Source organism: Hipposideros armiger, unplaced genomic scaffold, assembly GCF_001890085.2.
Source record: "Hipposideros armiger isolate ML-2016 unplaced genomic scaffold, ASM189008v1 scaffold_136, whole genome shotgun sequence".
In the NCBI taxonomy this organism is placed as follows: domain Eukaryota; kingdom Metazoa; phylum Chordata; class Mammalia; order Chiroptera; family Hipposideridae; genus Hipposideros; species Hipposideros armiger.
Genome location: NW_017731486.1, coordinates 1,580,211 through 1,602,348, shown reverse-complemented (window position 1 = coordinate 1,602,348; position 22,138 = coordinate 1,580,211). Strand labels below are relative to the sequence as shown.

Below are 22,138 nucleotides of genomic sequence, written 5' to 3'. Positions count from 1 at the left end.
AGAGAATGTATAAATATTATTATTTTAAAATAAAGAGTAAATGTATTCTAGTATGTGAAAACTAGTTAAGTGTGTTATCTTTTTTAAATGGTCCTTATATTCTTATCTCTGAATGGTTTTTAATATAAAATATTTAGTCCCTAAGTATCTAAGTGTCCACTTTTCAGCATATGACATTTAGAATAAAATCCAAAATAAACCTTCTATTTCTGATATACTTTGTGTTTTATAAATTCGGGGTGATGTAGAACCAAATAATTATGGTTAAAATTATCCTGAAAGCTGTTAATTGAACTGATGAGTCAGTAGTACTTGGTTATCAAAATTTGGGGGTGGGGAGCATGTTTATCATCAGTATTAAATTTAAAAGACTTACACTTACTTGGAGTTAGGTGTATTTTTCTAAAATGGGACTTATAAGTGTCAGGATGAAAGAGCTATATGTGATAAAGCCATCCGTCATCTGAGTATCTTTGCTGGAAATCAAATGATACAAGCACCCAACTGTTAGAGATTTGTGTAGATATTTTAGAACCAGAGAGTAATGGCAACATTTTTTTCTCAGAATTGAAGAATACACATTCCAAATGTGATTGATTTAGTTACGTTCATCTATATTTGAATTGTAGCTTTGTTATTTCATTCCTTATACAGTGACTGCTTTGTGGCAAAATGTCATATTCTTTAGTTTTTGAGACACTGATAAATTTATAAACCAGTTCCCCAAGTAAAACAATTTTGTCTCTTCTCCTTAATATACACCACTTAATTGGGATGTGACAATGTTGCGCTATCTTTTATTCTGACAAGACTTGAAAAGAACATTATTTTCAACATTGTAAGACTTAGACATCTCTGAATTTCTAAAGACGCTCTGAACTTTGAAATAAAGAAAGTGGAATTGTTGAAAGGTCCATTTCTCTGGTTTGGTAATAAGTGATTCACTTGGATTTTTCTTCTAAAATCTGTAGAGTGGCTGAGTAGAATTTCAGTTCTATAGTATGCTGCTAAATAAGTACACGTGTCAGTATTCTGTGTTTAAATTTTAAAATCCTGACCCATTATTCAGACAGATAATTACATTTAAATTACTGAAACTTGAGAAGTCCCTAACTTTTTCAAATATATAGTATATCATCACTTTTTACTTATGACAGGTCAGAGGAAGTAAGTTCTTCACATCTAGATCTGAAATAGCCAAAGTTTTGTTGAACGCTTTAAACTTGAAAAAACACACTTTGGGCATGTTGATCTAACACTTACAATTTTGAAGAATGGCCTATAGTTATCTCTAACCTAACTGTCTTACACCAGCTACTGTTCACTTATCTTCTTTTCCTATCTTATGTAAAACATGAGCTTGGACAAATGACTAGTCACTTAATTAAAGAAAAAATAGAATTTGGGTTGGATGCTAGTATATAATTTGAATTTTTGTTTGAATATTTGGAGTATATTCAATTTATTGTTTTTTAAAATGTAATAATTATATCTTTAATCATTTGGCAGCATAGAATTCTGATAATAAATTTATAAGTATCTTACTTTTTCTATAAACTGAATGTTTACCATTTAGAGCATATTCTTTTTAAAACATATTAAAATGCAATTAAAACCAAAAAATTAATTGTTTGGCAAACAAGAAAATAAAAGAAATTTTTTCCCCAAAAAGTTTAGAAATTAATTTTAAGGATTGATGTTGTGTGTTTTTTTATTTTGTTTCCTCCAATTACTAGATTATACTAATTTTCCTTAATGCATTTTTTTGTTTTCTATAAAAAGTTTCACAATGTTAAGTATTTTAAATTTAAGTGAAAAAAAGTACGTCATTATATTTAAAGATTTGTTATTCAGATGGAAAACCCTTAAAACAAAAACAGTTTGGGCCGGTTGGTTAAGAGTTGGTGTGGGAGTGCCAGCTCTGAGCAGCAGGGCCCCGGTTCGGATCCCACATGAGGGTCAGTGACGTTGTGCCCTCTACAGCTAAGATGGTGAACAACAGCTTGACCTGGAGCTGGGCTGCCCTGAGTCGCTGGCAATGGTGTAGGCTGCAGGGGGGCTGCAGTGGGCTGCCTTGAGCTACCGTGAGTGGCTGGCAGCCAGCATGAGCCGCCGTGAGCAGCCATCCAATGGTGGGCAAGCGACTGCCTCACCCAGAAAGAGTGCAATGATAATACCAACATGGGCCAGTGAAGCAATGTCCCCCACAACTAGACTGAAGAACAAAAGGACAGCAACTTGTCTGTTCCTCTTCCCCAATTCCCCAGTGCTATTCCCCTCCCCCAATAAAATCTTAAAAGAAAACAACAACAGTTGTGGGTCCTCTTTAAATATGAGAGAACCAAAGTGAACAGAACATTATTAGGAGAAAGAATATGTTTCAGAAAAAAATGGGGTTCTCCAAAAGACCTCTTTAGGCTTTATAATAAATTTAGTAAGTTAGGTGAAACACTGCTGAAACTGGATTTATACTAAATTGGATTATTACTAATGAAACGAGGAAAATAAAATAAAGTAATAAATTAGAATTGTTAATAAAGACTGAAGTAAATCTTGACTTTTTTTGCTTTGTGTAAAGTCAAATATCAATAAAACGGACAGTTTTGGAGCTATTGAATTTTGAGTGATTTGTCAGCAGCAGAGTTTAAATATTAGGATCTCTAATTTCTCTAGTCAGTTAAGATGCCAGTATATTCTAATTAAGTGCTACACTGCAAGAATTACTACTTTTAAGTTCTTATTCCTTAAATAATATTTCATTAATATTTAAATAATACCAAACCTTTATTAGTTTCTTGAAATTTGCTAGATTAATAAATTATTATCTCCTAGAGTAAGTAGTCTAGTTGCTGGCCGCATCTTCCTAAAAACACCACAATATTGATGACTAAGCCTTCCTTCCCTTCTTCCATTTATTTTTGCTACGTGTAACCTTTATTTTTAAATTTTAATTTTGTTTGGTTTTGTACCCCTTTTTTGCAGGGACTCTCAAACATGGATCAGTAAATTCAAGATATTTGTATAGGGTTTCTCAAGAAATAGATAAATAGATGCCTGGACAGATAATAGGCAGACCCTCTGCATTAGCTCTCCAAGGGCCACCTGAATTAATTCCCAGAGAACTCCTCAAAAAAGAAGAGACATCTGTATCTCTCTGACCTGTGGAAACCAGTTCCATCTGAATTTCCTCTTACTTAAAAGGAGAATGCTGGCTGCATTGCCAATAGCTAAGTCTGAGAGCTGACTTTATATTCAATTCTCTTTGAAAAATCCTTTGTCAATTTTGCATCTTAGCAGGATCTCTGTTCACCACCACCACCACCACCACCACCCTACCCTCCCACCCCCAAATCCTTAATTTGCTCATTTTTAGCTTTAATTCATAATATCATTCCTTGTTTAACTTTCCTATGACTGGAATAAAATGATTTGGTGCTTTTTTTCAATAATTACTGTGTATTTAAGACTTAAATACTTTTTAGAAGATTGCATAAATCATTAGTGAATTAGGGAAATAATTTGAAGGAACATTGCTATATAGGCTTAGCAGTAATTGAGAAGAATAAAATTATAAGAATGGAAGAGAAGTTTCAAAGATGTAATATACTAAGGAATATTTGAAATGTTGAAGAAATTAAATTTTAATAAAACCTTAAAATATAAATTTTACTAGGAATAAATTTCCAAATGTTATTAATTTTCTGAAAACAATACAATTAAGAATTTTCTTTTCAAAACATTCAGGTAGAAAATTGCTTGTACGATATAATAAAAGTGTTGTTGCTAGTTCACATAACATGTTTCTCACATACATGTATAACGTCTATTTTTAAAAAGTCGTCTTATGTTTTGCTATTGAGTGCTTACAGTTGTTTCATATTCTTTCATATTTAATAATTACAGAGAAAGAAGGTCCAGAAAAGAAGAAAACAAAAAAGGAAGCAGGAAATAAGAAGTCCACACCAGTTAGCATTCTTTTTGGTTATCCACTCTCAGAAAGAAAACAGATGGCACTTCTTATGCAGATGACAGCAAGAGACAATAGTCCAGGTGACATTAACCATCACTGAGTTCATGTTTATTCTTAGTTTTCCTCAGACTGTAGCTTTATTTTAATAATTATTTTTAACTACTTTACATTTTTATTCTTGGATTTAGTCAGAATTTCTTGTAACATAAGTTTGTAATTTCACATTTATTTGTGTGACAATTGTTTATTGTCTGTGTCCTCTACTAGGTGAGAAACTGTAAAAGAGCAGGGATCTTTGCATGTAGTGTACATGCAGTGAATATTTGTCAACTAAAATGGGTAATTTAGAAATGAGTCAGTCACGTTGAGAAATCTATTGCAGAACTGTTTGCTTTTATCTCACTGAAGAATTTTTACCCCAGTTTCTGAAAAGCTGCTTCTAGGTTTCTAGTTTACTTTTCCACTCACTAGCACCCTGCAAATAAACTGACAATTTTATCACACTATTACTTTTAGAAGCAAGAGTTTAATCCATGCTTTATTGTTATTTTATTGTGTATTCTTTAAGATCTCTTAGGTTATTATAAAAGGAAAAATATCTGTAATATATTATGTAAATTTATCTCATTTCATTTACCCTTCCAATTAAGGTGTTGTATTACACCTGTGTGTGTTTATTCATGTACTGTGCCCTCCAAAAATAATTCAAGACGGCTTACCAGCAGGACCAAAACAAAGAGGGAACAAGCCAACTAACCTGCTAATTTATTAAAAGGAGCTAAAAGCATAGATATAACCCAGACAATTGGGCTGAGATAGTTATTACTACTGAGCACTGAATTTAGCTCTGCATTCTGGCAGCTAACAACACAAAAGAAAAGCTTTAAGTTGTGTATTCTCATTGATTGATACAAGAAAGTAATCACTTGTCTAAAGAAGAAAAAAATTCTTTTGGCTCTGAATTCAAGCCTCTTTGGATAACAGACCCTGTTGAAATGAATTGAAAATGACACAATTTTTCCAGTGAATTTTTCCTGGGTTGAATCTTTTTTTAAAAAACTGGAACAACATGGTAAAATTCTTAGAGTTTATATGTGTCATAGTTTCCATTAAAACATGAGTGTACCTAATATCTTTGACTAATAAAAACATGTTAGGGCTTCTTGCTTTTTTAAGTAGAGCATCTTGTTTTGATTACACTTCCACCTTTCCACCTCCAACTTAGGAAAGAATGTGGCCAAATTAAAGATATTTTACAGTGTTAAAACTTTAAATGTTTCTGTAAAACACTGTAAGTCAGATTTAATAGTTAGATGGGAAGACTTAATTTTTAAAACTGATTTTTTTTTAATATCATGAGCCTCTATCCTTAGAATAAATTCAAGAATTAAAGTCCTCCCTCACATCAGTGACCCCTTCACCTTGAGAGGCAACAACTATTAACAGTTTCTTTTAGAAATTTTCTAGGCATATAAGCATGCAAAATATATCTTATAGATTGTTTTAAAATATGACTAAGATTATACTATAATACTGTTCTGCAGTTGGTTCTTTTTATTTGAAGGTACATCTTATTCAAATTTATTAATATATGTAGAACTAGAGTGGAAAGCTTTTGAAATATCAAGCTTTTGCCATATATATATATAAATACACACACACACACACACACACACACACACACACACACACACACACACACTTTGAGTTTAGGGTTCATTGTTTTATCTGTTACATAATTAATTTTCCATGTTTTTGTTTTGTTTAACCTGATCGCCATTATGGATAGTAGTACTTTTATTTTGTGTGTGTGAATATTGTTTTGGTATGGCTAACAAAATTTTCTATGAATTCCTTGCAAGTTGTGTGAATTAAAAAATGTGGGGTTTTTTTTGTTTTTAAGAAGTTCAACACCTAATTTTCTTAATAAATAATTTGACTATAAGGATAATAGAATTAATTTATTCATTCAACAAATATTGCGTGAGTACCACTGTGTACCAAGAAGTCTTCTAAGCTGTCTAGATATAGTGATAAATAGATAAGGTCCTTGCTCTTATGAAGTGTACATTATAGAAATACATAGATAGGAAACTGTTACTGACACAATGTAGTTTAAAATTCAGAAGGTAAACCTTAAATTTCTTTCTTATTGAGGAAAGGATGATATTGCTTTAGTGATGTAATCATGAGTTTGCAAGAAAATTATTGTATGGTAGAAAATTATATTCCAGAGACGTTTTTCTCGGAGCAATTGTTTCTCTTAAATAGTTGTAAAATTCAGAATTAATTATTGACACTGTATATATGTCTTGAATCCTTAACTGATTAAGAAACCAACTTTTTATTATGTTTTTTCCCCAGTAGTTTTGAAATGGGTAGGAGAGGACTTTGGGCATCATCTATTGTAGTTTTAATTTTCTTGGTTTTGATATAAATACTGAAACAAAAACCAAATGATGGGAATCAAAGCAAAACATTTTTTTTCTTTTATTACCCACTTTTTAAAGGCCTTTTTCCTGACTGACCTTATTTCTTGTAGATCTTAAGTTTCATTTTCATATTAAAGTCAACCATGACCTTAATTTGCCCTTAATACCAGAATAGAACTCCAATGCTTTGTCTGAGTCAGAGGTGTGAACTTTAGCCTTCAGTGTCATTTCATCCAGGTCTTAGAATAATAACATCATATGCCATGAAAAATACATTTTTTTTTGCAGTTTATCAAATTTTTCATTGAGCAAACACATTTAGGGTGCATACTTGATACTTTAGTATCATTTTAAGCCAATTTTATAAATTGACAGAATAAAACATTTTTAATAAGTTGGCTCATGCAATATTTGATAAATCTAAAGGAAGATCTGCTTTATGTATTTGGGTCAAATTAGTGTATCATCCAAGTCAAGTTTTGGATTGCTAGGGTGAGAAGATATTCCCCTACTCCAGAAAATTATCACATGACCTATAAAAGCCTTTAAATGAATATACCAAATATTTAGCCTAGATCTTTTGTTAACTTTCTTCTTTCTTATAGATTCCACACCAAATCATCCATCACAAACAACACCAGCCCCAAAGAAAACTCCCAGTTCCTCATCTCGACAAAAAGACAAAGTTAATAAACGAAATGAACGTGGTGAAACTCCTTTACATATGGCAGCTATTCGAGGAGATGTGAAACAAGTCAAAGAATTAATAAGTTTAGGGGCAAATGTGAATGTGAAAGATTTTGCAGGTAAGACTAGTAATTAAAGACTAATACTCATGAACTAAAATTTAAAAATTATCATCTAAACAGATTCTGTTTATAATTTAATCTGTATATTTTTTGTTCTTCTTGCTGAAATGAAAGAGTTGTAAGACTGTACTTTATTACAAAACTGTTTTAGAGTGTACTTAAAACCCTGATCTCTGCTACAATTCCATGTCAGTAATTACTCAAATTTTTAAACATTAATTTTAGTTGACAGATTATTATGTAATTCTTTATCCAATTTAGATTCTGTTCTAGGTGAATTAGAGTTATATAATGTGTTCAAAGTAGTTAATTCATTCCTAAGTCTTTCAAGAACATTTATTAATTTGAACGTAGGATGGTGGTGGTGTTTTATGTTAATTACTCAAATACCATACCAGTACATTCTTACTGTGAAGAATTCAAAGGGAAAGTATGCAGGGAACAATATAGAAATGCCCTTTAGTTTTACATACTACAATAACCTCCATTCCCCTCTCCTTTCTTTTCTACACTACTATTGTTAAGAATGGAGGTTATTTTAGTGCAGTTTTATTATCATATATAATTAACATTTATTTATATATAGGCTTTTTATTTAAAAAATCAAGTCATCTATATCAGTCTATAGTTCTACAACCTGCTTTTTTTACCTAATGTCTTACTGCTATTTCTGTAAAGATTTTCACTGTCTGGCTGTGTTTGAATTTTATTACAGTGTTATTTATTTTAAAGATTTTATTGGGGAATTGGGGAAGGGGAACAGCCAAGTTGTTGTCCTTCAATCTTAGTTGTGGAGGGCGCAGCTAGCTCAACTCTCAAGTCCAGTCGTCATATGGCCACCCGTCAGTAGCTCGAGGCTGCTGAACTCAAGGTGCCATGTTCAATCTTAGTTGCGGATGGGCGTAGCCTACCATCCCATGTGGGAGTCAAACCGGAAACCTTGTTGCTAATAGCACACACTAACCACTGAGCAATCTAACCACCCGTGGACAGCTCAGGGCAGCTCAGCTCAAGGTGCCATGTTCAATCTTAGTTGCGGGTGGGCATAGCCCACCATCCCATGCTGGAGTCGAACCAGCAACCTTGTTTTTAGGAGCACATTCTCTCACCAGCTGAGCCATTGTGCCACCTGTTGGCAGCTCAGCTGGGGCACAGCGCACAGCTCACTGGCCCATGTGAGAATCAAACCGGCGACCCTGTTGCTCAGAGCTCCTGCTCTTAACTAACTGAGCCACTCAGCCAGCCCCCTACAGTGTTGTTTTACTCAAGTTTTTTAATGTAATCATATCAGTTATTGTTTTCATTTATGGGTTCTTTGGTATTTTAAGGTCTTTTCTGCGCCTGTATCATAAAACTATACCCCTATATTTTCTCATTTCCAAATTTTGTATTTGTTTTGCTTTTACACATAGCCCTACTAGAATACACCTTGAATTTATTTCTATTTGGTGTGAATGGGGGAAAAAGTGATATACAGGATCTGTTTTAAAGAATGAGACTTAAAATGCACAGCATCCATTGTAGAGCAGAACATGATATTCATCTGTCAGAATCCAAAAAAATTTACTTGCCCTTTGATCTAATAATCCACTTCTTAGCATTTATCTTAAGTGTTTAACCGTGGATATGCATAAAGATTTAGTCGTAAGGGTATTTGTTGCAGATTGTTTTTAATATTTAAAAACTAGAAATAATTTAAATACCCAGTAATAGGAGCTTGTTTAAATAAATTATGGTATTGTCAGTCAGGGCAGTGCTATGTTGTAGAAAACTGTAATGATGGGATTATTTTCACTGTAGTAAGTAAAAGAAAGGGGTTAAACAATCATTGAAGTTTTGTTTTAAAGTATAAATAGGAGAGGGAGGGAATCTATTAGGATTTATGCTAAATTATTTAAATTGAGTGGTAGAATTATGGGTAATGCTTATTTTCTTCTTTGTATTTTTTTTCTAATTTTTCTTTCATGAATATACAACTTTTTTATTATAAAAGTGACTAAAATGACAAATTTATTCCCATTAAAATAAGTATTAAGTTCAGAAAAGATTGTATTGACCTAACAGATGAAAGCCCTTAAAACCATAGAGGTTTTTGTTTACTGAAAGACCCTTATTAGCTTATTAATATTTTGCCTCCTTTTTCTGTTCTTTTTCCATAGTTTTGATGATTATAAATTATAACAAGTTTATGTTTCTTGGATAAGCTTAAATGTTTAATACTTTTGTCAAATAATTTAGCTTCAATGGAAATAGTATTATCATAAATGGACCTTCTGTAAAATTAGTGGTATTCTTAGGTATTTAGGATCGTCACTCCTTTTACCTTCTGTGTACTATGTGCATTTAGAATCACTATGTCACACATGGTTATGTATATAAAAAGCATATATATTGAATTAGTACAAGTAAACCATATGGTTAAATTAGTATTCTAACTTTAGGTTGGACACCACTACACGAAGCTTGCAATGTTGGATATTATGATGTTGCTAAGATACTTATAGCAGCTGGAGCAGATGTTAACACACAAGGATTAGATGATGACACTCCACTCCATGATTCTGCTAGTAGTGGGCACAGAGATGTAAGTATGATAGAAAAATCAATACTACACATTTTCAAAATATAAATTTAGCCCAGATTATTTTAGTTCACCTCTTAGTCATACAATCTCATATCATATTTCACCCATTGCCTAATCAGCTCATCTATATTTTCTTTTTCTTTTTTTCTGCCCTTAAACTGCTAAGTACTATCATAGTCAGATTTAGCATTATCTTTTCATAAAATTTATTTAATTTGATAATTAAATAGGTTGGTAGAATTTTTATTTCAAGTACTTTCTGTCAGATAACTAGATGTAGTGGTTAAAGTGGATTTTCCTTACAATAAAAATTTTATAGTGTCATACTGCCTATCTTTTTTTTTTATAGACTTGTTAATATTTAATGATCCCTCTGTGCATAACATCTATTCCTGCATTTTAGCTGACATTATTTATATTCAGGTGGCTTATGAATATAACAACATGATATAATCAAACATGATTATATATGCTTACAAATTAATGGTATCTTTAAACATCATATTTGTTTTGCTGTAATATTATGAACCAGCTGGGTTTTAAATTTCATTTACATTTTCAGTCTCTGGCATGTTAATATCAAAGCTAAATCATTCTTATTTGTAATGAAGCTCACGTTTTAAATGTGTTTAATGCTCAACTCCATTGCTTAACCTGCGTACAGCCAGAGCTGTCAACCTGGAGCACTATTAGCGGTGGTTCTAAAGCAGGATTTTGTTTTTCAAGTAAATAGGTTTTTTCTTCTACTTAATTTTTACTTTTATCAAAGAATATTTGCACATAGTTTAGAAAGTTGAAGGTAACTGCAGGCTCCCTCTGATACCTCCCTACACCCCAGTACCTTTAACCAAAAGCAACTAATGTAGGTGTTTCTTCTAGTAGTTACCTCTGTATTTCTAACAAGATGCAAGCTATTTTGCTTTTTAATTTTTAGTCATTATTTATTGACCTCCTGCAAAGGATTTTATTAAGTATTGCTGCTCAGAAAAGAGTACCATGAGTATATTTCTTTTTTGGATCTTTGTTTATTACCTTTAATATATTGCCTTGTTCTATTTTTTGTTATTTAGTTTTCTATGCATCTAGTTTTGTTCTTCCTTACTCTCTCTGATGTAACTATAAAATGCCTCTAAATAAAATCAAACACATACATTCATCAGTTTACTATTTTTGAGAAATACCTTTGGGATTTCTCATATCCTTGTATGCAAGATTTCTTGTATCCTGCTTTGATTTGGTCTAGTTCTCTTGGTCTGTAGGATAAATGCTGTCCTGGAATATCTCTTTACCATTAATCCCATGCGGGATTCTCACAGTCTCTTCATGAGATTTCCAATTTCCTGGTACCCATCTTAACTCTCCAAGGATATTAATTAAATTATTTGTTCTGCTTCCTGGATAGTCTTGGATTTCCCCAAGATCCTGCACGTTACTTCTCTGTTTTGGTATATGTTTCAAATTAGAGATCTTCAGCTGACTTCTGTTTATTCATATTTGGATGAAGCTCTAAAAAGCCTGATTGACAAGATCTGTGCTTTACAGAGCTTTTTGACTGGTGGGCTTCTCTGTAGTGTGCCTGGAAAAGATGACTGAAAGATCGCCTTTTTCTCTGCCTTATTGGGGGGAAAACTGAAATACTTTATCCTCTGAACCTTCATTTTTTCATCTTTAATTTATGTAATAAATAATATATAAGGTATTTTTCATGATTCACAAAGTTTTATTGTTAAAGAAAAATGTAGCCTATAAATGTTACTTTTCCTGAACTGGTCCTTGATTACCACTGGACCAGTTTTTTGTGCTCCCTTGGCAATTTGTACATACCTATATGATAGCACTTACTACATTATGTTTTGCTAACATACTTGTCTGTTTCCTGCATTGCCCTGTACCATGCATATTGGCTTTTTGTATTGTTTTGTGTTAGTGACTCTTAGTACCACTTATCATATAAAAAACAGTTAAACTCTGCATGGATGCAGGTGTAGGTACATGGATGGATGGATGAATAGATAACTGACTGAGGATAGACAGAATGCCAAAGACTCAATTCATAAGGCGTGACAATATGTAGGATACATTCCCCTTTCCACTGAATTTATTTTTTGAAACTGATTTATTTTTTGGCAGTGATATTTTAAATATACTTTCTGCCCTTTTTTTTTACACCATTATTGATAGTTCATCAAAAATGAATAGCTTTCTTTTAAATGTGATATATAAAGATTTCCTGATTTCTAAATGTAATGTTAAAGAGTTGTGCCTTGTAAGACATGTTTCTGTGAATACAAGTTTCTAAATATGCACATAGCTGCAAAATATTTCCAGAAGCTGACCTTTGAGCTCATATACTTACAGGGACTCAAATGCTATTTCCAGTCTATCTCCAGAGGGAGACTGGCATGCTGTTTTCAAGAGATCTTTGCTTTTCCTCCTACCAACATGCCTAGGATAGTAGGAGTCAATTCAGAGCTATTGAGAACCATTATCTCCTTATTCTTTTATTTGTGCCTAAGGGGGAGGAGAGAAATGAGAGCCACCAAAAACTCGTTTGTATATATCTATACTAGATACAGAGGGTGACAAAATATATACACACACATTTTAAGAAAGGAAAAAAATGTATAAAATTGTAATACAATGAAGGATGCATTCATTTGATTAATGCTATCTTTTGAGCGAACGTCATACTTCATATTTCATACTTCATACACATTATGAATGGCATAATTCAGTTCAACTTCAAAAAGTAATACCATAGATGACATCTCTAAAAACGTGTACACATTTTATGGCACCCCCATATTATGAGTCTCTACCAAAGAATTGGATTTCCTTCACTCAAAATGTCATGACAACTTCAGCCACCCATAAAACATTTCTAAGGTAAAGAAGCTGAAAGATAGCAGTTCTGTAATCTATTGTAAATTATTTAGAGCAAGAGATGATTAACTTAGTTTAGTGAAAACCTAATCTTTGGCCTACCTTTTGCAAGTGCAGAATACTTCATGATATACATTTTTATAAAAGCTTTATTCCTAGTTCTGTTATAACTACCTGTATTTATTTTCTTCTTGTCTCATCATTTTTATCTACTGTTAAATTTATTGCCTTCTGTGCTTTAAGCAACTTTAAGTTACTTTAAATCCTTTTTAGAATAAATAATAATTTGCATAAGATGAGCTATAAAGTATTGATTATTTAGGTTAGGGTTTTATAACATGTTTGAATGAACCAACTGTCCCTGACTGATCATAGGCATGTAATAAATACGTGGTAGGCCCACAACACCTGTAGAGAATTTTTATAAGAGTTTATTTGAGACAAACAGGATACACCTGAAAACATTATCTCAACAGACTGAAAAAAATGCTTCTGAGAATTGCAGTTTGTAGGTTTTTTTATGCATTTGAGATTAAGGAGGGCAATATAAGGAAGATTCCATGAAGGTGGGAGAAAGCAAGACAGAGATTGGATTACAGCATGCTCTCTTATATGCTTTAGAAAGAGGGGTCTGAAAGCATGGTCGGTATTAGGAGAGGTCTGAAAGAGAGGCATTTCAAAGGTGTGTTAACCTAGATGCACAGAAACAATGCACAGGGCTTGCTTAAGGCGAAGATAAGCCTTTTAGAAAAGAACTTATATGCCTGGGGCATGATTATCCACCATGACCTGCCCAGTTAGTAATTTATGATGGGATCTCCCTGTGAGGTTACTTTTCCATAGGACCTCTGCCCCCCCTTGGTTTTTTGGTCCATAGTTTGTTACTCAGTATATGGAGATAAGTATCAGGGACAATTAATCTTCACCCAGCAGCCTTGAAAAACTAGTTGATCTTTTAAAATCATAAGCATATGTAATTTGATAAGATGAACAAACAAAATTGGGACCATGAGTAACTTGTTTTCTTTATACATTCTTACATTTCAAATTTTCTACATTGTTTATTCTTTCATAGTCTAGAAAACATTAAATTCACTGTGAATTCTTAAATACCTTCCTTTGTTAGAAATTTCTAATTTACAGCATCTTTTTTAATATTATTTCTTTTAAAAGACTTGAGATACAGGCATATCTTGGAGCTGTTGCAGGTTCAGTTCCAGACTACTGCGAGAAAGTGAATATCGCAATAAAGCAAGTCACACAGTTTTTTTGTTTTTCCAGTGCTTGTAAAAGTTATGTTTACACTATACTGTAGTCTGTTAAATGTTTAATAGCATTATGTTTAAATAACAATGTACACAGCTTAATTAAAAATACTTATTGCTAAAAAAAAAAATTCTGACCCTTCAGCATCATAATCTTTTTGCTGGTAGAAGGTCTTGCCTCGATGTTGATGGCTGCTGACTGATCAAGATAGTGGTCTCTGAAGGTTGGGGTGGCTGTGGCAATTTCTTAAAAGTAAGACAATGAAGTTTGCTCCATCGATTGACTCTTCCTTTCACAAATGGTTTCTCTGTAGCATGCGATATCGTTTGATAGCATTTTACCCACAGTAAAACTTGTTTCAAACCCTGCTGCTGCTTTATCAACAAAGTTTATGCAATATTCTAAATCCTTTGTTGTCATTTCACCAACCTTCACAGCATCTTCACCAGTAGATTTCCATCTTAAGAAACAACTGCTCATAAAAAGCAACTCCTCATCCATTAAAGTTTTATGAGATTGCAGCAATTGAGTCACATCTTCATATTCCACTTGTAATTCTAGTACTCTTGCTATTTCCACCACATCTGCAGTTACTTCCTTCACTGAAGTCTTGAGCCCCTCAAAGTCATCCATGAGGATTGGAATCGACTTCTTCCACGCTCCTGTTAATGTTAATATTTTGACCTCTTCTCATGAATCATGAATGTTCTTTTTTTAAAGATTTTATTGAAGAATTGGGGAAGGGAACAGCATTGGGGAATCAGGGAAGGGGAACAGACAAGTTGCTGTTCTTTTTTTGTTCTTCAGTCTAGTTGTGGAGGACGTCGCTTCACTGGCCCATGTTGGTATTGTGATCATTGCGCTCTTCCTGGCTGAGGCAGATCGGTCGCCGGCCATTGGATGGCCACTACGCCAGCTCACGCCAGCTGCTGGCCACTCATGCTGGCTGCCAGCCACTCACGGTAGCTTACGACAGCCCACTGCAGCCTACACCGTCGCTGGCGACTCAAGGCAGCTCAGCTCCAGGTCGAGCTGTTGTTCACCATCTTAGCTGTAGATGGCGCAGAGTCACTGGTCCATGTGGGGTCCAAACCGGCGGCCGTGCTGCTTAGAGCTCACGCTCCCAAGCCGACTCTTAACCAACGAGCCACTTGGCCGGCTCCACTCATTTGGTATAGCCACCTTCATTCATTATCTTAGCTAGATCTTTTGGGTAACTTACTAGGGCTTCTGCATCAGCACTTGCTCCTTCACCTTGCACCTTTATGTTCCTAATGACATCTAGAATGGTGAATGCTTTCCAAAAGGTTTTTAACTTACTTTGCAGTAAGTGATGTTACAGATCCATCAGAGGAATCACTATGGAAGCTTTATAGCCTTATGAAATGTATTCCTTGAATAATATTTGAAAGTCAGAATTACATCTTGATCCATGGGCTACAGAATGGATGTCGTGTTAGTAGTCATGAAAACATTAATGTCCTTCAGAGCTCCTGGTGACCAGGTCCATTATCAATGAGCAGTAATATTTTGAAGGGAATCTTTGTTTCTGAACAATAGGTCTCAGTAGTGGGCTTAAAATGGTCAATAAACCCATGTTGTAAGCAGATGTGTACTGTCATCCAGGCTTCATTGTTCCATTTAGAGAGAGCACAGGCAGAGTCGATTTAGCATAATTCTTAAGGACCCTAGGATTTTCAGCATGGGAAATGAGCACTGGCTTCAACTTCAAGTCACTAGTTGCATTAGCTCCTAACGAGAGTCAGCCTATCCTTGAAGCTTTGAAGCCAGGCATTGACTTCTCTGAAAGTCTCTTCTGTGGAAGTCCTAGATGGCATCTTCTTCAAATATATGCCTATTATGTCTACATTGAAACCCTGTTGTTTGGTATAGCCACCTTCATTCATGATCTTAGCTAGATCTTTTGCATAACTTGCTACAGCTTCTGCATCAGCACTTGCTCCTTCACCTTGCACTTTTATGTTATAGAGACAGTTTTTTTCCCTAAACTTCATAAGCCAACCTCTGCTAACTTCAGACTTCTGTAGCTTCCTCACCTCAGCCTTCATAGAATTGAAGAGTCAGGGAGGGCCTTGCTCTGGATTTGTCTTTGACTTAAGGAATGGTGTGGCTGGTTTGCTCTTCTTTCCAGACCACTAAAACGTTCTGCATATCAGTAATAAGGCTATTTCGCTTTCTTATCATTTGTGTGTTCACTTTTGATTTCCTTCAAGAACTTTTCTTTTGCATTCACAACTTGGCTAACTAGCCCAAGAGGCCTAGCTTTCAGTCTTGCTGGGCTTTCGACATGCCTTCCTCACTAAACTTAATCACTTCTAGCTTTTGATTTAAGGTGAGAGACGTGCAGCTCTTCCTTTCACTTGAACACTTAGAGGCCACTGTCGGGATATTGGGCTAATTTCAGTAGGGAATAGGCCCAAGGAGAGGGAGAGAGATGGGAACAGCTGGTCAGTGGAGCATTCAAACACAACATTTATTAAGTTTGCCATCTTATGTGAGCATGGTTCATGGCACCCCAAAACAATTATAATAGTAACATCAAAAATCACTGGTCACAGAGCACCATCACGAATATAATAAAACGTTTTGAAATATTTTGAGAATTACCAAAATGTGACACAGAGACACAAAGTGAGAAAACGCTGTTGGAAAAATGATGCCAATAGACTTGGTTGAGGCAGGGTTGCCACAAACCTTCAGTTTGTAAAAAAAAAAACAACAACAAAAAACACAGTATCTGCAAAGCACAATAAAGCAAATTGCAGTAAAACAAGGTATGGCTGTATTTTCTAACTACCAGAAATCACCAAGTTATGTGTTGGAAATACAAAGATGAATAAAGACTTGATCCCACATGAAGTTTATGGTCTAGAATAAGGTGAGAAATGTGTTAATAAATTATAGTAAAGATTTATGTATGGTAGAATGCACTAATGTCAATGGAAGAAAGCTCAAAACAAGAAGAGATGGTAAGGAAGCAGAAGTAATAACACTGACCACCTATTTGATGTAGAGTATGAGTGAAAAACAGGAGGCAGTGATGATTCCCATCTTTCTGGCTTCAGTTACTGGATATATTTTGGTGCCAGTCACTGAGAATGGAAATAGATAAAAAATAAGGTTATAAGTTTAATGAACCCTGTTTGGGACCTAGTTGTTTCAGCTATTGTATTGAGTTACAAATATATTCAGTTGAATATATCCAATGAAAATTTGGATATTTGGGTTTGGAGCTCAAGGAAGGGCTGAAAGAGAGCAAGCAAGTGAATGAATGAAAAGGAATGAATTGATTGTGTAATTGTCATCATATTCAAACAGAGTGGGTGAGATCTCCAAAGGAATGATACAGACTAGAGCATGAGATAGTGAATCAAGAACAGAACTCTAGGGAAACAGTCACTGGCTTAGATCTTCACAGATCTGAGAAGACCCATTTCATAGGACAGATGGTAGCATAATTGTAGGTAGAGGAGTGAAGGGCCAATAAAAAAGTCAAGGCTGCAAAGGTAGAAGTGTTTTCAGGAGCTTGACTGTAAAGGAAAGACAGAGATTCAGCTAGAGGAGGGGAATATAGGTTTGGACAGTTTCTTGTTTCATTTGTGTTTCATTTCTTTATTCCATTTTTTTTTTTTTTAAAGATTGGCTTCTAGAAGGGAGCCAGTCAGAAAGAGGTTAAAAATATAGAAAGGAAGAGGATAAGAAGCAACAAACAAAAGAAACAAAATGATGACTAACCAGGCAGATTCTGGTTTTATGGAGCCCAAAGCTTACATAATTTGGTGGGAGGGTAAAGGGTTTCTTTAAGAAAAATTTCTGAGTAATGAGGCCTTGTAAGGGGACCGTGAAAATAGGGGCCTCAAAGTTTGTTTCATTAGTTCTAAGTAAATTCGTGTCGCTTAATGATAGTTTAAATTCCTGGGAGACGGGGAAAAGAATAAGATTAAGAGCATTGATAGTGATATTAGCCTTAAACAGAACGGAAATACTTTTGAGAGTCCTTCTAGAATAGAGTTTACCCTTGAACAACATGGGTTTCAACTTAACAAGTCCACTTATATGGCAATTTTTTTTTTATAACACAGTTGTGTTCATTTTTCCTTCCTCATGATTTTCTTAACATTTTCTTTTCTTTATTGTAAGAATACAGTACGTGATAACATACGAAATATGTATCAATCGACTTATTGATAAGGCTACTTCTGGACTTCTGGTCAGCAGGCTATTATTAGTTAAGTTTTAGGGGAGTCAGAAATTATACATGGATTGTCAGTTACACGGGGGTGGGGGGTGGGGGGGGGCGGTCAGCAGCCCTAATCCCTGCATTGTTCAAAGGTCAACTGTATACATTCCAAGAGGCCAGAGAACTTTTTACTGTTGTTCATTGATTAAGTTTGCAAACTTGTTGCAGTTATGTTACTAACCTTTTTTGATATCAGAGGGATTATTCATTATGAATTTGTACCAACTGGACAAACAGCTAACCAAGTTTACTATTTGGAAGTGATGAAAAGACTGTGTGAAAAAAGACGAAAACGACCTGAACTTTTTGCCAATTCACTACAGTGCACCAGCTCGCTCAGCACTGTCTGTGAGGGAGTTTTTAGCCAGTAAACAAATAACTGTATTGGAACACCCCCCCTACTCACCTGATCTGGCCCCCAGTGACTTCTTTCTTTACCCAAAGATAAAGGAAATATTGAAAGGAAGACATTTTGATGACATTCAGGATATCCAGGGTAATATGATGACAGCTCTGATGGCCATTCCAGAAAAAGAGTTCCAAAATTGCTTTGAGGAATGGGCTGGGTGCTGGCATCAGCGCACAGCTTCCTAAGGGGGGGGGAGTACTTCGAATGTGACCTTAGTGATATTCAGCAATGAGGTATGTAGCACTTTCTAGGATGAGTTCATGAACTTAATTGTCAGGCCTCATATGATAAAAAAGAAAAATGTTGAGGTTGTGTGTTAAAACAGCCCAGCTTAAATTTTGAGGAGGAAATTAGTAGAATCATCGGACAGGGGATGGCAATGAAAATGGAACTTGAAGAGAGTTATCATGATTTAGAAGAGAAGTTGTGAGACATGGAGGCAGAAGAAATGAGACAGAAGAATATTATGAGTGTTATCAGGAGAATGGTTGAAATGATAGTCTGAAGGGACTAAATCTTAATCTTTCCACTGTTTAATGTTGCAGATAGTGAAACTGTTACTTCGTCATGGTGGAAATCCATTTCAAGCTAATAAACATGGAGAGCGTCCAGTGGACGTAGCAGAAACAGAGGAGTTGGAATTGCTGCTAAAAAGAGAGGTGCCTTTATCTGATGATGATGAAAGCTACACAGGTTTGTTTCAGATAATCTGTATTCAACTCTTTGTTTGACATGATGTTTAGAACATTTTGTTTCTACTTTATAATACATAAAATGCATGAGAACCTTAGAATCATGCAGCTAGCTAGTAAAAATGGTGACTATAGTAATTAAGGATTTGCTGCCTGTCCTCTTCATAAATGGAATCATAATGCTATTGCCCTGTTTCTATGATTTTTTCCCCACAAATTGCTGATTTAAGCCCGCTGCAAAACCTCTCCCCATTAACAGCTACCACCACTGCTATTCTGACTTCTTTTCATTCATTTGTAAATTAGAGAACTACCAACCAAACCCTTTTTGTCTTTTTCTGGCATTAATGAGTCATCTTTGCATTTTTACTTTTTGTTATTCAGGTAGTTAAACTCTGGTCATTGTTGAAAGGTAGGGGCACAATTTTAAAAAGGAAAGATTCAAAGCAATATTTCAGAAAACTTTTGGCATAATCAGAATTTTTTTTAAAAACCATAAACAATTTAAAATATAACAGAAAAGAACTTCCTTGTGTTGAAGAAAGTCTTTTGAGTATAGATTAGAAGGATTCATCATGTTTCCGGCAAATATCAGTGAAAAAATTTAGTAAGTCTCACACTGGTCTTATCTCCACAAAATCTTAAACAATTTCTACAAACAGGTAATATTACAATTACATTGTTATATGTTAGGGAATAAATGTCAAACCATACTAATTTAATCTCAGTCATTGCCAGAAGGTAATAAAACATCTATAGTTTTGAGGCAAAAAGGTCTGCCTTTTACTTTTTTTTTAATTGAGATACAGTTGACATATAACATTATATCAGTTTCAGGTATACAATATAATGATTCAATATTTGTGTACATTGCAAAGTGATCACCAGAATGAGTCTAGTTAACATCCATCATTATACATAGTTAAATTTTTCTTTTCTTATGATGAGGACTTTTAAGATTTATTCTCTTAGCAACCTTTAAATATGTAATACAGTATTATTAACTATAATCACCATGCTGTACATTACTTCCCTGTAACTTATTTATTTTATATGGAAGTTCATACTTTTTGAAACCCTTTACCCATTTTACCTACTCCCTCCACCCTTACCTCTAGCAGTCACCAATCTGTTCTCTTTATCTGTGAACTTGGTTTTTACTTTTAGGTTCCACATATAAGCTAGATTATGCAGCATTGGTGTTTCTCTGTCTGACTTATTTTATTTAGCATAATAATACCCTGTTGCAAATGGCAAAATTTCATTCTTTTTTATGGCTAAATAGTACTCCATTGTATGTATTTACCACATCTTTATCTAGTCATTCGTCTATGGATACTTAGGTTGTTTCCATATGTTGGCTACCATAAATAATGCTGTACTGAATGTGGGGTGCATACATCTTTTTGAATTAGTGTTTTCATTTTTTTCAGATAAATTCCCAAAAGTGGAAATGCTGGATCATATAGTAGTTCTCTTTTTAGTTTTTTGAGGAACCTCCATATGTTTTCCATAGTGACTGTTGCATCCCAACCAATAGTGCACAAAGGTTCCTTTTTTTCCACATTCTTGCCAACACTTGTTATTTCTTGTCTTTTTGATAACAGCCATACTAACAGGTGTGAGATGATATTGTGGTTTTGATTTGCATTTCCCTAATGATAAATGATGTTGGGCATCTTTTCATGTACCTGTTGGCTGTTTATATGTCTTCTTTGGGAAAATGTCTATTGAGATCTTCTGTCCATTTTTCAATCAGATTGTTTGTTATTGAGTTGTATGAGTTCCTTATATATTTTAGATATTAACCCCTTATTATATATGAATATATGGTTTGCAAATATTTTTTCCCATTTAGTAAGTTGCCTTTTCATTTTGTTGATGATTTATTTCCTTTGCTGTGCAGAAGTTAAAATCCCAATATTTTATTATGAAAATGTTCAAACATACAGCAAAGTTCAAAGAATTTTACAGTGAACACCCTGAACCCACCAGCTACATTTTATACTTAACTTTTTGTTATGTATTTCCTTTATTATATTATCACATATCTATCTATCTACCCATTAATTCATCTTATTTTTTGATAACATTTCAAAGTTGCAGACCTCTCTAAATACTTTAGCGTGCATTTTATTAACTAGAATTCAGTTTTCTTATATGACTTTTTTAGGTAATGTTTATATTTGTGAAATTAATAATTCCTTATTTAATAAAACATTCTGTGAGTTTTGAAATGCATAGACTTGTATAATTCAACCTTAACAAGATACAGAATATCTCTAGCACTCCAGAAATTCCTTATACCCCTTCTTATCTAATCCCTGCCCCTACCTGATCATTTACATTCTTCATGGTAAGTAAAGATTATTAGTCAGGAATCACTAATAACTGATAAATCTAGGAGGAATTTTTTGATGAAGTGCAGGATATTTACATTGATTTTTCACATTATAAGAGAGGAGGGGAAAGGAAATCAATGGTTATATAGTAGAAAAATTCAGCAGCACCTGAACGGTGTGATCAAATTAACATCATCAAGGAGGGACAAAGTCATATATGTCTCCAGGTATGATATCATCAAAAGGATATAACACTTTTGTAGCACTTTGGCTGAGAATGCATAATCATGAGGAACGATATGGTTAAAAAAAAAAAAATAGTGACAGACTAAGAAATGTCAGTGTCATGAAAAACCAGTAAAGGTGATAGAAATGTTCCAGACTGTCTAAAGAGTTAATAAATAGAAAAAACAATACCTGCTCCTAGCCTGGATCCTGTAATAGAGAGGGGGAAATTATTATACATGACATTATTAAGTCATTTAACAAG

General features: G+C 34.1%; 1 protein-coding gene across 6 annotated transcripts in view; it reads left to right on the top strand.

Moving 5' to 3' along the window:
• The window catches only part of ANKRD12 (ankyrin repeat domain 12), a 138,400-nt gene that overhangs the window by 54,873 nt on the left and 61,389 nt on the right, over window positions 1–22,138 (top strand). For 5 of the 6 annotated variants that reach the window (XM_019649954.1, XM_019649951.1, XM_019649952.1 and 2 more), the window contains 4 exons: window positions 3,904–4,050; window positions 7,008–7,208; window positions 9,653–9,795; window positions 19,160–19,307. In XM_019649954.1, the coding sequence (XP_019505499.1) occupies window positions 3,904–4,050; window positions 7,008–7,208; window positions 9,653–9,795; window positions 19,160–19,307 (639 nt within the window). Of the gene's footprint in view, window positions 1–3,903; window positions 4,051–7,007; window positions 7,209–9,652; window positions 9,796–19,159; window positions 19,308–22,138 lie in introns of those variants that run through there. The other variant, XM_019649956.1, reaches the window with a different exon arrangement.